Source organism: Perissodus microlepis, chromosome 13, assembly GCF_051167445.1.
Source record: "Perissodus microlepis isolate ML-2025 ecotype Zambia chromosome 13, ASM5116744v1, whole genome shotgun sequence".
Lineage (NCBI taxonomy): Eukaryota > Metazoa > Chordata > Actinopteri > Cichliformes > Cichlidae > Perissodus > Perissodus microlepis.
This window is the reverse complement of record NC_140473.1, coordinates 5,590,681-5,605,548: the sequence shown is the minus strand read 5'-3', so window position 1 is coordinate 5,605,548 and position 14,868 is coordinate 5,590,681. Positions and strand designations below refer to the sequence as shown.

The window sequence follows — 14,868 nt, the reverse complement described above, 5'->3', positions numbered from 1 at the left end:
AACCTGAGTTGAAAAGTTCCACTCTTTGCGTGTCTCCAAACAGTATTTCAGTCTTGAGCTGTGGAGGAGAGGAAAAAAGGCAAATGTTGTACTAAATAATTGGAAATAAAGTATCTGAATTTCAGAAGCGGGACCACGCCCCCAAACACGCTCCTTCCGGTTCTCATCTGCCCCTCCCTCACTCCCCTTTTAATTCTTTAACTTCTTCACTTATATTTAGTATACGGGGATCTGCCAGGCCCGGGAGCCGCGGCCAGTCCCCTTCAAGGCCTTCCCCAAACCGCAGCTCAATTCATGCCCAAGCCATTCACCTTTATCTACTAAAACGCTATCAAACCTCAAATGAAGACGTGGGCCCAGCAAGTGAAACTGAATGATATCCCTTTACTCTGTCAAGTATGTGCCGCAGCTCCATCTTAGTTTTATATAAGGTCTAACGTGTTTTTCCTGCTTACAGCACTGTTATGTCTCCTAATGTCCACTGTGAGTAGTAGCAGAAACACTTTCATTATAACATAAGCACCGGACTGAAAAACTTTAAAAGGACTATTGCTAATAAACTTAATTAAACTTTAGTAAATTTTATTTTTAAAATTTAAACTCTAGTAATTAATAATTCACACTAATCACTGGTGATGTCATAATTTATGTTTATTTATGTCAGTGTTTCAAACAGGAAATAATCATTTTATGAATTATACCCACTGGGATGGACTAGTGACCTGGGAGTACCCCACCCTCTCACCCAAAGTCAGCTGGGATAGGGTCCATCCCTCTAGTTAACAGGATGTCTGGATGGACAGATGGATAGATGTTTGGTCAGTCTCAGGGCTTCAAATGCTGCCCTTTAGTCGACACAGCTGGTTTCTCACCTGTAAGGTGTCTCTATGTGATAGTCAGCTTGTCAAATTTTACCTTAACCCACCCAAACATTGTCATTAACCCAGTCATGTAGTTTTGGCCTGATTATGAAACCAAACATGAACTGTAGTTTCCAGAATCAATGTTGTATAATTTAAACCTCCCACCCCCCACCTGCCTACTTGTGCACTCTTTAAAGGTACACCGTGTAAAATCTCACCGATAGAAGCTTGAAGACTGCAGTCAGCTGAATTCGGTTTTCTTACCCCTCCCAGTTCAAGTGCATAATTCTGGTGGTTGCTGTAATCCAAACAACTTTAGTCATCATTCATCTATAGTGAGTGTCAGTTGTTAGACCGCTGTTTATCCCACTTTTAAATATGACTGTCTGATGACAGTGATGCTAAAGAGAGTTACTGAGGATATCCTGAACTTTTCTGTCAGTAAGAGCTGCTGTTTTAGCCGCTGTTAGCCGCGGTTTTAGCCGCTGTTAGCTGCTGTTAGCTGCTGTTAGCTGCTGTTTTAGCCGCTGTTAGCCGCTGTTTTAGCCGCTGTTAGCCGCTGTTTTAGCTGCTGTTAGCCGCTGTTAGTGAAACTTTCTTTGAAGTTAATTGAACATTGTTGGACTCTTAGTGATGTTTAGTAAATAAACTCATACGATGTGGGAATGTAATCAAGCGATTTTTAGGATACTCAAGCCAGTGTTGCCAACTCCTCAGTAAGGAAAATCGCTATTGGTTGTCCTAAAAGTCGCTAGAAGTCGCTAAATGACGTCATCGCCTAATTTGCATAATTGGTCATGCTAATCTAATTGTAACCTATGTTGTTGGAGAGAGAAATAACATCGTGGAAGAGACATAAAGTGAGTAAAAAAACGTCCTAAATGCATTTAGAGTTTATTTAGAACTACAAATTAAATTTCTTTTAGCAATTATTGTTTTTTTTAATGTCACAATTCCAACCCTGCTCCTTTACCCGGGCTTGGACCGGCAAAAGTGACCCGAAATAGGCACTCTGGTGGAGTTACTTTGTGTTTGTGTTTATAAGTAGTTTTAAACCTTGTGATCCACAAAACAGCATAAGAGTAAAAGAAGAACTGACTGCGTTACAGCACCCGCTGCTTGTTGAGAGTAAAAGCAATACGCACTTTCACGTCTTTTTTTTTTTAGCGACTTCTTTTAGAAAAAAAGTTGCTAAGGGGTCTGAAAACTCGCTAAATATAGCGACAAAGTCGCTAAGTTGGCAACACTGACTCAAGCCTAATATTAGCCTGTATATTGTTAGCTTTTAGCCAATTGATGTTTCTTGTTTAGCCAGCCTGACAATATCTAGGAGTAACTGCAACAATATCGGGAATAAATAGTAATGTTATTGCATGTTCCCTGACTTCAGGCATAAGGTGAATTTCATGTGGTGGGTTGAAGTGAGGAGGAAGAGGATGAAGTGGAGGTGGAGGAAGACATAATGAGAAAACGATGATGAAAACATAGATGTGCATTTATTAGATGGTCATTATAGTTTAAAAGACTTAAAAGCTATTTGTGATCTTTATACGGTGTAGTTACGTAAGTGGTTGGAAGTTGCTGTTGGAAGACATAATTTCACACTAATGAATGAACACAATTTTATTTTTTTTCTGTTACATAATTCAGAAAATTACTTACTATATCCTTAAAACAAGTGGCATCCTTGCAAACACTGTTCATAGGTGGTTCTTGAACCAGTTTTTAGAAAAAGTTATCAATTAATAATATCTAATTAAATTAATTCCATCAATTTTCTTAAACACATATGTCTCAGCTGACACATCTATCACAGGGCTAATTGTCATTCCATTGTTTGTTAATAGTGCAAAACTGTAAGCATTTAGTCCAGTTGATACAACAGTTATATATGGTGCAGCTCAAAGTACTGTACAGTAGGAGACTTAACGCACTTGTATCTTTTAACCTCTGTTATTAAAATTTGGCTGAAGCTTACTTCGAGCTCTATATATTAACCCTTCTAAACAGAGGTTAAATAGGGATTTGTAATGGTTTGGGGCCTGATTTAGCTGGGTTAACAAGGGTCAGCAATACTGCCATGTAGCAGCAGAGACAGTTGCAGCTTCATATAGCTTCATAAAGACCTGCAGTGAACCATTACATTTCTTACACGCTTCAGTTCATGTTAGAAAATACAGAGCCCATTCACGACTACAATTAGCTACATATTCCACACTCTCTTATTCAATTAAATCCTACAGAGGTTGGTATTGTGTGCCTTTGCTCTATTCAGCATGGCATCTTTGTCTGCATGTTACTTTGTGTGCAACCTTTCTAATAAGTCCACATTTTTTAATCCTACTACTTGGCAGACCTTTTGTCTTGATGTAGCTCGCTTCTGCATGACTGACAACATCTGACTGAGCGGCGCTCCACGCCATCCTGTCCTTGTCCACACACACATCACTCACATCATTATGTACTGAAACAGCACAGAGTGGGTGGTGAGCGCTGACTGACAATCGATTTTGAGCGAGAGGAATGTGGCTACGAACAGTGGCCATTCAGCTTTGTGACTGTAAAGGAAAACAAAAAGCTTAATGTCCACACCGAACCGTCCACTCTTATCGGCGCACTCTACTTGTACAAAGTTTCATAACTTGTACAAAGTTTCATAACTTAAACATGTTTGTGTATTTGTTTTTCTCCTCGCAGTGTCTGGAACGAGCCATGAAGTTTTCATTCAACGAGTTTCACCTGTGGCACCAGCTGGGCCTGTCACTCATGGCCGCCCGGAAAGTGAGCTCATTTCTCCGTTTAAATCAAACACCACATCACACCCAAAGGAGATAGCTATCTATTCTTTCTATCTAGGTATTCATGGCAATGAAATGTAATCTTAAAAAGGCACATTTTTTAAATGGGAGTCCTCAGAATACCTCACAGTGCTCTTTCAGTCTCTAAGTGTCTGTGTCTGCGTGTGTGTGCGCACAGAGCCATGTGTGTGACAGAAAAATTGATGTGGATTGCATGATAAAGTGACTGCAGATCAATGGTGAGATCTAGAAATAGGCTGCTCCCTAGAAGGAGAGGGAACGCCTCAGTGTTGTCAGATCTGCTTCTATTTAGGGCCAGCGGGCGTGCACGTGCACATGTGCTCACGCATGTGCACGTGCACGTGGTCCATTAATGATTGACCTACATGTATTAAGTGACCATGTGTCTAAATGGGTCTATTAGGGCTGTGTGAGGACAGTTAATGTATGTTTGATACGGTCGCTCAAAAGCGATCCATGTCATCTGTGGCTGCATGATAAGTGGCTGCTGTTTGTTCATTAATCACAATTTGTCATTGACATTTCCGTGTATGTGTGTGTGCGTTTCAGGGGGTTGGTGCTGTATCTGTATTTAAAGAGTGTGCCAGGATGAGACCAGAAGACCCTTCGTTGCCCTTGTTGGCTGCTAAAGTCTGCATTGATCAGCTGCATTGGGTAATTACACACGTAACATCTACTTGCAAAAAAAGGGGGGGAAAAAGCACAAACTTCAACTTAAATACTTTTAAATTATTTCTGGCTAATTTGGCTTTTTGCAGCTGCTACTTGCAGAAGCATGATTGGTCTGCAGCTCATTCAGGCAAAGAGCTTTAGGCAAGGCAAGTTTATTTATATAGCACAATTCAACAACAAGGTGATTCAAAGTGCTTTACAGAGACATTAAAAACGAAAACAAATAAAAAGCATGATTTAAAATTGATTTAAAAAAAAAAACAGTAGATAAAATCAGAACAGTAGATAAAATCAGTAGTAAAATGTAAGTTTTGAAATTTAAGCTTAAAAGTGTGGATTTGGTGTTTTATTCAAATGCAGCTGAGAATAGGTGAGTCTTCAACCTGGATTTAAATAAACTGAGTGTTTCAGCTGATCTGAGGCTTTCTGAGAGTTTGTTCCAGATATAAGGAGCATAAAAGCTGAATGCAGCTTCTCCGTGTCTGGTTCTGACTCTGGGAACTGATAAAAAACCTGATCCAGATGACCTGAGGGATCTGGAAGGTTCATACTGGGTCAGGAGGTCACTGATGTATTTTGGTCCTAAACCATTCAGAGCTTTATAGACCAGCATCAGAACTTTAAAGTCTATCCTCTGACGGACAGGCAGCCAGTGTAAAGACCTCAGAGCTGGACTGATGTGGTCCACTTTTTTGGTCTTAGTGAGGACTCGAGCAGCAGAGTTCTGAATGAGCTGTAGATGTCTGACTGATTTTTTAGGTAGACCTGTAAAGATGCTGTTACACTAATCAAGCCTACTAAAGATGAATGCATGGACTAGTTTTTCCAGGTCCTGTTGAGACATCAGATCTTTTATCCTTGAAATATTCTTGAGGTGATAGTAAGCTGATTTTGTTATTGTCTTAATGTGTTTTTCTAAGTTTAGGTCTGCATCCATCACTACACCCAAATTTCTCGCCTGGTTTGTGGTTTTTAGGTGTATAGATTGAAGTTCTCTGGTGACCTGTAATCATTTTTCTTTGGCACCAAAGACTATTACTTCAGTTTTGTTTTTGTTTAGCTGGAGAAAATTGTGGCACAACCAGTCATTAATTTCCTCAATGCATTTACCAAGAGCCTGTACTTTACTTAACAGATGTCTATGCTTCTGATCAGTTGATAGAAAAATCTATTCAATGCTTAAATAAAGGAAAGAGAACTTGGTTGAAAAAAATGGTTGAAAAATGCTTTGATTAGAATGCTGATGATTTCCTTTGTTGGCATGACATGTACTTTTAGGGGCAGATCTGTAAGACTTGGCAGTTATATAATAATAATTATTATATTTTAAAAAAATGTTTATGTTGTTTGACTTTTGCTGCGATGTTTGGACTAAATTTCCCAGGCATACATGTTGTGGTGTAAATTTTCTATGTATACATTTCTGTAGGTGGAGCTGTTTTCCTTGTCTGTTTTGCAGTGTGCTGGAAATTATGCCATTAACTATAAAGAAGTGACACAGAGATGCAGAGTAGCAAATATATCCTCATACATCCTGTGTCCGGGATTTCCAATATAAACATCAAAAGAAATTTGCATTAATGAAACACAAAGTATGACTGATTTATTGTTACATTGACTGTTCTCTCATTTCGGTCCTACTTTTTGAACTTTTTGTTTTGCAAATCACATCTACACATGGCAATAAAAGTAAAACATGACATACAAAATGCTATTATTTAATTATCAAAACCAATGCAAAATCCAAAAGCAGCAAACTAAGTGAAAAACCAAGTACAACCATATTGGACCCATAGGAATTAAAAGGGTAATTAGCAGCAATTGATGGTTTGGACCATTCAGGTGTGTGTTAACTCAATACCAAGGAGGAATCTGCAGAGAAATTTCAATCATAAACATCATAAACTCTACAGTTACAATGTTAAAGTTCATGAGTAAAATTGGAAAAAGATTGAAAAAGTATGGCTTGCTTGGAAGTGTTGCCATGAGAAAGACATTGCAGCACTGCTCAGCTTTGTGTTGCATCTGGACAAACCACACGACGTCTGGAACAGAAGTGTCCAACTCCAATCCTAGAGAAATACTGGCCTGCAGCTTTTAGATGTATCTTTACTCCAACACAGCTGAATCAAATGATTGGATTACCTCTTCAGCATGCCATCAAGTTAGGAAAAGGCCTGGTAACAAGCTATTCATTTGATTCAGGTGTGTCAGAACAAAGATGCATCTAAAAGCTGCAGGACAGTAGCTCTGTAGGACTGGAGTTGGACATCCCTGGTCTAGATCATGTTTAGCAATGATACACAGCACCATGTTTGGCCAACAAAACCTCATATCACATGTCAAGCACGGTGGAGATCTTAAAAATCAAGGTTTCTATATTCACCAAAATAACTGTGATTATTATTTTTGCCGTAATGAAGCAGCCCTGTTTGCCACATGACAACGACTTTCACGTCTCTTCTTCTTAAAACGGATTTAGCAATTACATTCATACATACTAATTAGCTCTTTTCAATTAAGTCATGCACGCAGCCCTGCATCTGCCCTCAAAGCTTAACATTTACTTTACATCTGGTAACATCTGCATGTCAGCACTGTCACGGTAAGTATATTAGCAGTCTGGTATTAGCATTTAGCTCAAGGCAAGGAGCAGCTAGCGTGATTGAGTGTTATTTCTTGATAATGTGAAGGCTCATAACTGACAGAGATGCTGACAGCGTAAAAGGCTTGTCACACAACCAGCCTGCAAAACAGTATGCAAAAGTGTGGGAAGCCACAAGCAAATGATGTAGTTCATTAGTTTTAAAATGAAACAACGTGCGGCAAATACAGCAGGAAACAAATCTTAGTGTACCGTTGCTTTATTTTAAACTTCAGAAATGGAAGATCAAGTTCACACGTATTTATGGTATATATATATATATATAGAGAGAGAGAGACAGAGAGAGAGATATAGAGATATATTTTGAGCCTGACTTGCAACCACAGCCTTTTTAAGATCTCCTCCCAAATTTTTACTGATGTTCACGTCCGGAATCTATAGGGACTAGTCGGAAAACTTGAGCTTGCGTTTCTTGTTTGTGCATCAGAGCTGCGTTGTGAAATGGTGCACTACCACACTCATGTCAGTTAAACCTTCTTTTAGCTAATTTGCAGTCATATGGGGGTTTTACGTTGCCTTTCTATCCAGCAGCCATGTAAATTTGTTCTTCCAGAGCTTGCCTTTCTTTTCACAGTTGTCCTCAACTGACGTTTCTTAATGCCATTTTGGAAAGTGGGAATTACAAGCTGGAAGCCATTTGATATCATTTTATAGTTCTCCACTGCTTTGTGGGTGTCAGTTAAAAACATTTTTACACCCTCAGTCAGATGCTTGAAACAGCCCATGGTTTAGTGCTACTAAAAGATTTAAGTAGTTGGAAAACAGAACAGCTTTGCTTTTTTAACAATTATAAAACTAAGATTATTGGGATAAAATGACTTTTTGTGGTTAGTTTTTCTGCTGCAGAGCTCTAGCTTTGTCACAAAAACATCACTCGACCCAATTGGCAGACCTTCCAACTAGCCATACTTCTTCACTCTTTTTCTAATTGTATTGTCATGAATTTTAACATTTAACATGCTGGCTGAGGTCTGTAGAGTCTGAGATGTAGCTGCTGGGATTTTTGCAGTTTCTTTCCCTCTTGGGAACATTTAGCTTTGTGTTAAGAGATGCTCATACTTGCTGATGATTAGTTCATCAAGTGCATTTGATTAGCACCACCTGGCTGCTGCTTACCTTCTTAATTCCCAAGGAAGCAGTTTTCTTGCACATGGTCAGCTTCGGCTAGTACTTACAAGAATATAACATAAAATGGAGTCACAGAATTGCATAGTGCGTCTAATGTGCTGATCAAAAGTTGTAAGACGACATCACCGGGTCCTTAATATTTGGCAGGGGTCTCGAACTCCAGACCTCGAGGGCCGTTGTCCTGCAGGTTTTAGATGTGTCCTTGATCCAACACAGCAGATTTAAATGGCTAAGTTACCTACTCAACATGTCTTGAAGTTCTCCAGAGGCCTGTTAATGAACTAATCATTTGATTCAGGTGTGTTGACCCAGGGTGAGATCTAAAACTGCAGGACACCGGCCCCTCGAGGCCTGGAGTTCGAGACCCCTGATATTTGGGATTGATGCTGGGGTCAGTCAGGCAGTTACACACTACTACTGTGGGATGATCTGATATCCTCGTGTTGGTGTTGTTCCCAGACCATCATGAAAATGTTGTTCCAGGTTCAACATTGCAAGTGACCAATCACATTGTTGTGACGTTATTCTTTTGCGCGCCAAGCCATTCGTGCATTTATGAAATTCCAATGTTGCAAGGACAATATCAATTCTGCTTACCGTTTATTAAAGGGTTACGGTTAGGGTTAGGGTTAGAGTCAGGGTCAGGGTCCGTTGATTGGCGGACAGAGGCGGTTTCACGCAGCTTAAGTACAGTTTTTTGTTTTACGCCGGTTTTTCCCGAAGTCGCAAAAGTATGACGTCACAACATTCTGATTGGTCACTTGCAATGTTGATCCTGGAACAACATTTAGTATGATGATCTGGGAACAACACCAACACGAGGATATCAGATCGTGCACTACTGTGAATCCCGGGCCTGCTTGGATACTCCTTCAGTGCATGATCTCAGCAGGAAAGAGAAAATAACACCAACAGTGTTATTTAGTGTAGAGGGAGACAGGGAGTTGGAGAGAGAAAGAGAGATTAGAAAAGTGGAGCTAACAGAGGCAAATGGAGAGAGCACATCTGTCAGTGGCTGGAGATCATGGCAGGCTGGAAACACTAAGGAGCTTACAGCCGTAATCACAATGGGACACTATGGTCGTAGTGCAGTGTGGCATTACATAAATGTGCCACTGTTATCCACCATCAGCTCCACTGGACAGTCTGGGCTGATATTTACTGCAGCCAACAACGTTACGTATTTTAACATTTTTTGCTCTTTTCTTTGGTTTTTCGTAGGTTTCTTGTAGACATATCTGAAATCCCCCAAACCAGTGACATCACCATGAACTGTGGGACTCTCGATCTTGCACGTAAAGCTGCTTTTCTAAATTCCTGAAGAGCAGTTTTTGCAGATTCAAGGTTTTCCACCGACAATGGCGACGTGTTCTTTCTCCACACTGTTCAAGGGGAGGAGAAAAAACAAAACAAAATCATAATCTGCCTAAAACGTGCACAGACAGGGTCCGCGTGTAAACGGCTGGTCTATTGTGCGCAGGCTTTAAAAGAGCGAGGGCTGGATTCAGAGGAAGGGAGAGAGAACAGAGGAGGAGGATGAAGGGAGGAGGAGGACATGAAGCGGAGGGGGGGTGTCAGAGCAGTTTGCTTGCTGTTGCACTGGTGTGCTGTCAAAGGCATTACCCCCCCACCTCCACCCACGCCCATCTACCCACCTGCCCGCCCGCCCGCCACCAGCCATACCTCACACGGAGTGACACACTTTTTCCTCAGCTCAGAGCACCTCGGCTCGGCTGAGCCACACACCGCCTGCAGTCTACTGCTGTGTGTGTGGGCGAGCGTGTGTGTCCTTCAGCAAACTCTGCGCTGTCCTTCAAGCAAATCTGTCCGGACTGTCCTCGCACTAAACTCACGTCCCTCCCCACTGCATCGCAGACACATTTTGCTGGACAGACTGGCAAAGTTTTCAGCTCACTTTACAGTACCTCACAATTCACACAGCAAATATAGATTTTTTTATTTTTATTTTTATGAGTTTTATCAGTCTTATCCATCATGCTCACCCATGAGGGAGGCATGTGATTGATCCCAGCTTCGCAACCAGAGTCTCAAAGAGCCACAAAAGCCCCAAAAAGAACAAGAAGTCGACTGAGTCGACTGTAACAGATGGTATGGCTTCTACAGAGCACTGATCTCCACATCACAGAGTCAGCTGGGGATTACGCAAAGAGATCGAAGACAAAGAGACAGTTCTGCGCGATGCTTCGAACAGACCAATCTCCATGTAGCTTATTGTTGCACCAAAAATTGATTCAACTTGGGTGTTTTTCCTCATCCCTCTGCCGCATATTCATCCCAGCTAACATCCTTCAGAGGTTAATGTGTTTATGTGTGTATGCAGATCAAGGAGGCAGAGGCTCTGTCCCAGAGTGTGGTGTCTATGGGGGAGGAAGCAGGAGAATTTCTGCCTAAAGCCTACCTGGCTCTGGGACTCTGCTGCAGTCTGCAGGCCTCTGATGGTAAATCTCACCACACAATCTGAAGAAATATATGGAGAACATCCTGTCCAAAATAAAAACAATACCACTGGTCATTTGTTTGGAATTCCCTGAGAAAAGCAGCAGTTTGTGGTCATGCAAAGAAGAAGGCAGCCAGCTACAAAACCTTGTAATGAGTTCAGGGCTGATGTTGGGTTCATTTGATTTCCAATGGACACAGTTTAAATTCTGTCCGCTGCCAGCAGGAAATAGCTTAGTCGACAAGTGTTAACTAGATCTTACTGTCTATGGGACTTTTTATTCTGGGTCTGTGAGAGTAGCATTGCCTGATTCAATAATTCATGTTTGCCTTATATTAGACTGGACCTTTATAAAACCTGTCAGTTCATCCACTCTCTGAAACAAGTTTATTTCCTGGTATTCTTTTTTCAAACTGCTCCCGAAAAAAGGAACCGAGCAACAAGTGTAGGGAAACTATGTCCACAGCCAGAGCTTTGCCCTGAGTGTAGTGAATTCGGGATATCTGCTCTCATTGACCTCATACGAAATGGAGCGTTGGAGCAATCTAAAACCTGAGCGTCAATCAGCATAATGCAAAACTGTAAGTGAAGTGTAGGTGAAGGCAGCTAGCTAGAAAACCTTGTGATGAGTTTGAGCTGTTCCATAGGACACAATTTACCGTATTTTTCTGACCATAAGGCGAACCGGATTATAAGGCGCATTAAGCGAAACAAAACAGTCAGATAAGTCAAATTTTACTCAACTCATTCTTCTTGCTTCCACGTCTTCCGTACCATTGATCCATTAATGTAGAATTATCTCACAGCTGCTCTATTCCCATGTTGTTGCAGTATATTAATGACTAACCTCGTATTGTGGATGGATTATCTCAGTTGTTCTCCCGACTGAAGTTTGATTTGTTTACAGCATCCTGCCACGTTAACTTTTATTGTGATAGCAGAGCTGTAAGTTTTAATGTTTCAGAAATCTCTCAGTCAGAACATGGTATATTATATTAAGGTAAAAAATAGCGAGCTAACTTTCTGCTAACTCCGTAAAATTTCAGAATTTCCGGTTTCATGGATGCCTGGATGTTAAACTTAATTGTTACACCTGGTAAAGCAGCAACACTGATCATTTTATTAAAGATGAAAGAATTTAGACAGTTTTTAACTCTCAGTGATGCTGCAGTGTTCGTTTGACTTTGGGACCTGAAGCTGACGGAGTTTTGGACCCAGATTACTCCTCGAGGCTCCTGACTAAGGTAGCCGTAATGCTCCGGCAAGCCATCAGGCGGTGCGGCTTCGTAGCTTACCAAAGTCATACTAAAACATTATTTGACTAAAACAGATTTTTGAGCGCCGTGTACCACATAAAATTGGTTCAAGGCCAGTAAGCACAACCAGAATTCATACATGCGGTGCACCGGATTATGAGGCGCACTGTCGATTTTGAGAAAATTAAAGGATTTTAAGTGCGCTTTATTAGTCCGAAAAATACGGTAGGTCTCATTTCTGGCTAATAGGAAATAGTTTCAACAATGATGGACTGTCTAAGCTACTTGTCAAGACACAGGCCTTCATATAACTGCCCCTTATTCCAACTCTTGTTTTAACTTGCTTGAACCGTGGTCCATCATCAGCTTTTATTTTTATCTGAAATTGTAAATTTCCCATTTTTCCTGCAGCTTCTCTGACCACAGACCGAAACGACTTCAACAAAAAGGCACTAAATGCTTTGAAAAAGTAAGTCAGGCTTGTTTCATTCTCTATCACGTGTTTCAGCCACGCAAGCGAGCCACACAGTTCAACAGTCCACCCTCACTGAGCTATTTGTCTTCCCTCTACAGAGCTCATTCACTGGACCCTCAGGATGCGCAGATTGCCATGTACCTGGCTCTGCAGCTGGCCATCGTACGCCAGGTAAAAGCAAGCCAATGGAATCAATACTGAAGCTTATTTTTTGTTTTTTTTGACAAACTTGTTTTTTTTTCTTTTTCTTTTTGACAAATTTGGTGTTTATCTGGCAGGTATCAGCAGCTATGGAGCCCCTTCAGGCAGCTTTATCTCTCTGTGGGGATGACTTACACTCCCTCCACCTGCTCACCCTGCTGCTCAGTGCCCAGAAACACCACCGTCATGCTCTGGACACCCTTACTTTGGCCCTTGGCCAGCACCCTGACAACTTCAAGTAAAACCTACTATGCCATCCCACACACACACATGCACACACGTACGCAACAGAAAATGTTGGTGGACTGAGGATAACTCAATCGATCGCTGCACTTCTAACACTTTGTAGATTGTTTTTTAAGTGTGTGTGTAAGAGAGCTCCGGAGAGTGGTGCAGCCAGGTTCTATCCTAACACCAGTCCTCTCCATAGGGATAGGGTGTCTGCTCCGCTACACAAAAGGCCAAGCACACACCACACACACACACACACTTGAAGCCTTATTTAGACGTGCCAGAGTGGAAGTCTGCATTGCGGTACCGATGCCCCTCATACACCCTTACCCTTTTAACACTGCAGCTCTGACCCAGACCTAAGCGCTGCTGTCCTGGCTGAGCTAAGACGTCCTAACACATAAACCCACCTGTCCGCTACGCTAAGCACACACACTTTGACAATTAAAGTGAACTCATTTTGGGCATGGAGCAAAGTAGTGATGTGAAAGGACATGTTGCAGGTTTAAGGGCTTGAACCTTTGACCTTTGGCTTCAGGGCTGGTATTACTAACCATTTCTTCACCTTTGTGCAGAATCATATTCGACCAAGACTTTTAAAGTATACCAGAGTTAATAGATAAAGTATTGTAGTAGGCAAAGTACGCAAGATCATAAGTATGAGAAAGTGATAAGAAAGATTTTTAATTAGAATCCGGTTTGATTGGAACGCATTTGAAGCAGGTTGGTTGCAGCATGAGCCCATAGCTCTGGTTTCTTTCCTAACAGTATTTCACTCACATAATTCTAGTCATCCGGCACAAAAACATCTAAAAAAAAAAAACATGCTCATTAGCAGTGGAAAAAGCTCTATTGTATCTGACACTGACAACATCAACTATCAAGGCCAATTATTTCACACTAACAATAATTTGGAAGCATGTTGTATCATCTTTCTGATGTGTTTTCTTTCTATCTCAAAGCCCAGTCAAGCATTACAGAGTACAGCCATTTGGGGTCAGTGTTGGCCTCCACGGTCGCAGAGCAGACAGATGGGGTGCATCCATAGATCAGGAGGGAGAGGAAATGCAGACAAGAAAAAAAACAACAAAACTGATCAAAGAGCGAAAGGAAGGAAGGACACGAGAGCCTGACAGAAGGAGAAAAACACAGAGTGGGAGGATCCAGGAAAGACACTGTTGATTACAGAACTGATTTACCGATCTGTGCTGTAGGTACAGTCGGTAGCTCGCATGCGTTCTCCCACTGTCTCGATGCACAATCACACACTCTTAGACACACACACGTCCTTCGCAGAGACACTTGACTGCTTTGACCCATTTAAGAGCTCTTTTCCGGGCTCAGCCAATCACATCACTCTCTGCGCCAGGAATCCCCATCGTCCCGGTAACCATGAGGTCATATGGATAGAGCAGGCAGCATCGTTGTTGTTTCCAAACTGTTGTTACAGATCACTACCAAGACACTGAGTCAGAAAAAAAGGAAAGAAAAAAGGAAACATATCTTTTTGTTGGTAGTTTCCTGAAAGGAACAAATGAATCATTAATCGAGGTTTACCAGATGTATTATTTATTATTACCTGTAAGATTTATTCATCTGTAATACTAGTAATAATTTTACTGTCAAGTCAGTAATACACATTGAAACTAAGCCATTATTAGTGGAGAGAGAGGCATACAGTAGCGATGTGAATAGGCTGGCTCTACTTGCTTAAGCCCAAACTATTAGCCAATCAATAATCATGAAGCGCATAATAGCTTAAAAACATTATAGCTAAAGTGATAGCTGGTCTAAGTTGGATTACAAAGATAAAGTTATGAGCAGGGCACTGGTGAATATTTTTTTTTTTTTGCATTAGCTTTATACTGAAAGATTTTCTAGTGTCAGTGTGTTCCCTTCTGCATCTCCCTCAGCTGCTCTCTTAGCAGCTGTTTTAGCAGCAGCAGCTAGCAGCTGATTAGCTTCTTGATATCCTCTCTCTTATCCTATTTTTATTCGCAGTAGCTGTTTTTACTTTTTTTTTTTAAGTGATGTATATGAAGCCAGTCAGATGAAGTGGAGCATTTTGGCAGCTTATGATGAAGTAGGTGGAGACCAAAA

The 14,868-nt window shown here is 41.2% G+C and overlaps 1 protein-coding gene across 1 annotated transcript in view; it reads left to right on the top strand.

Annotated features, from left to right (window-relative positions):
• Positions 1 to 14,868, top strand: part of ttc7a (tetratricopeptide repeat domain 7A) — a 65,865-nt gene that overhangs the window by 16,451 nt on the left and 34,546 nt on the right. The window contains exons 11-16 of the mRNA XM_084948006.1: positions 3,561 to 3,644; positions 4,232 to 4,336; positions 10,489 to 10,606; positions 12,273 to 12,330; positions 12,435 to 12,507; positions 12,615 to 12,775. Coding sequence (XP_084804132.1) covers positions 3,561 to 3,644; positions 4,232 to 4,336; positions 10,489 to 10,606; positions 12,273 to 12,330; positions 12,435 to 12,507; positions 12,615 to 12,775 — 599 coding nt within the window. The remainder of the gene's footprint in view (positions 1 to 3,560; positions 3,645 to 4,231; positions 4,337 to 10,488; positions 10,607 to 12,272; positions 12,331 to 12,434; positions 12,508 to 12,614; positions 12,776 to 14,868) is intronic.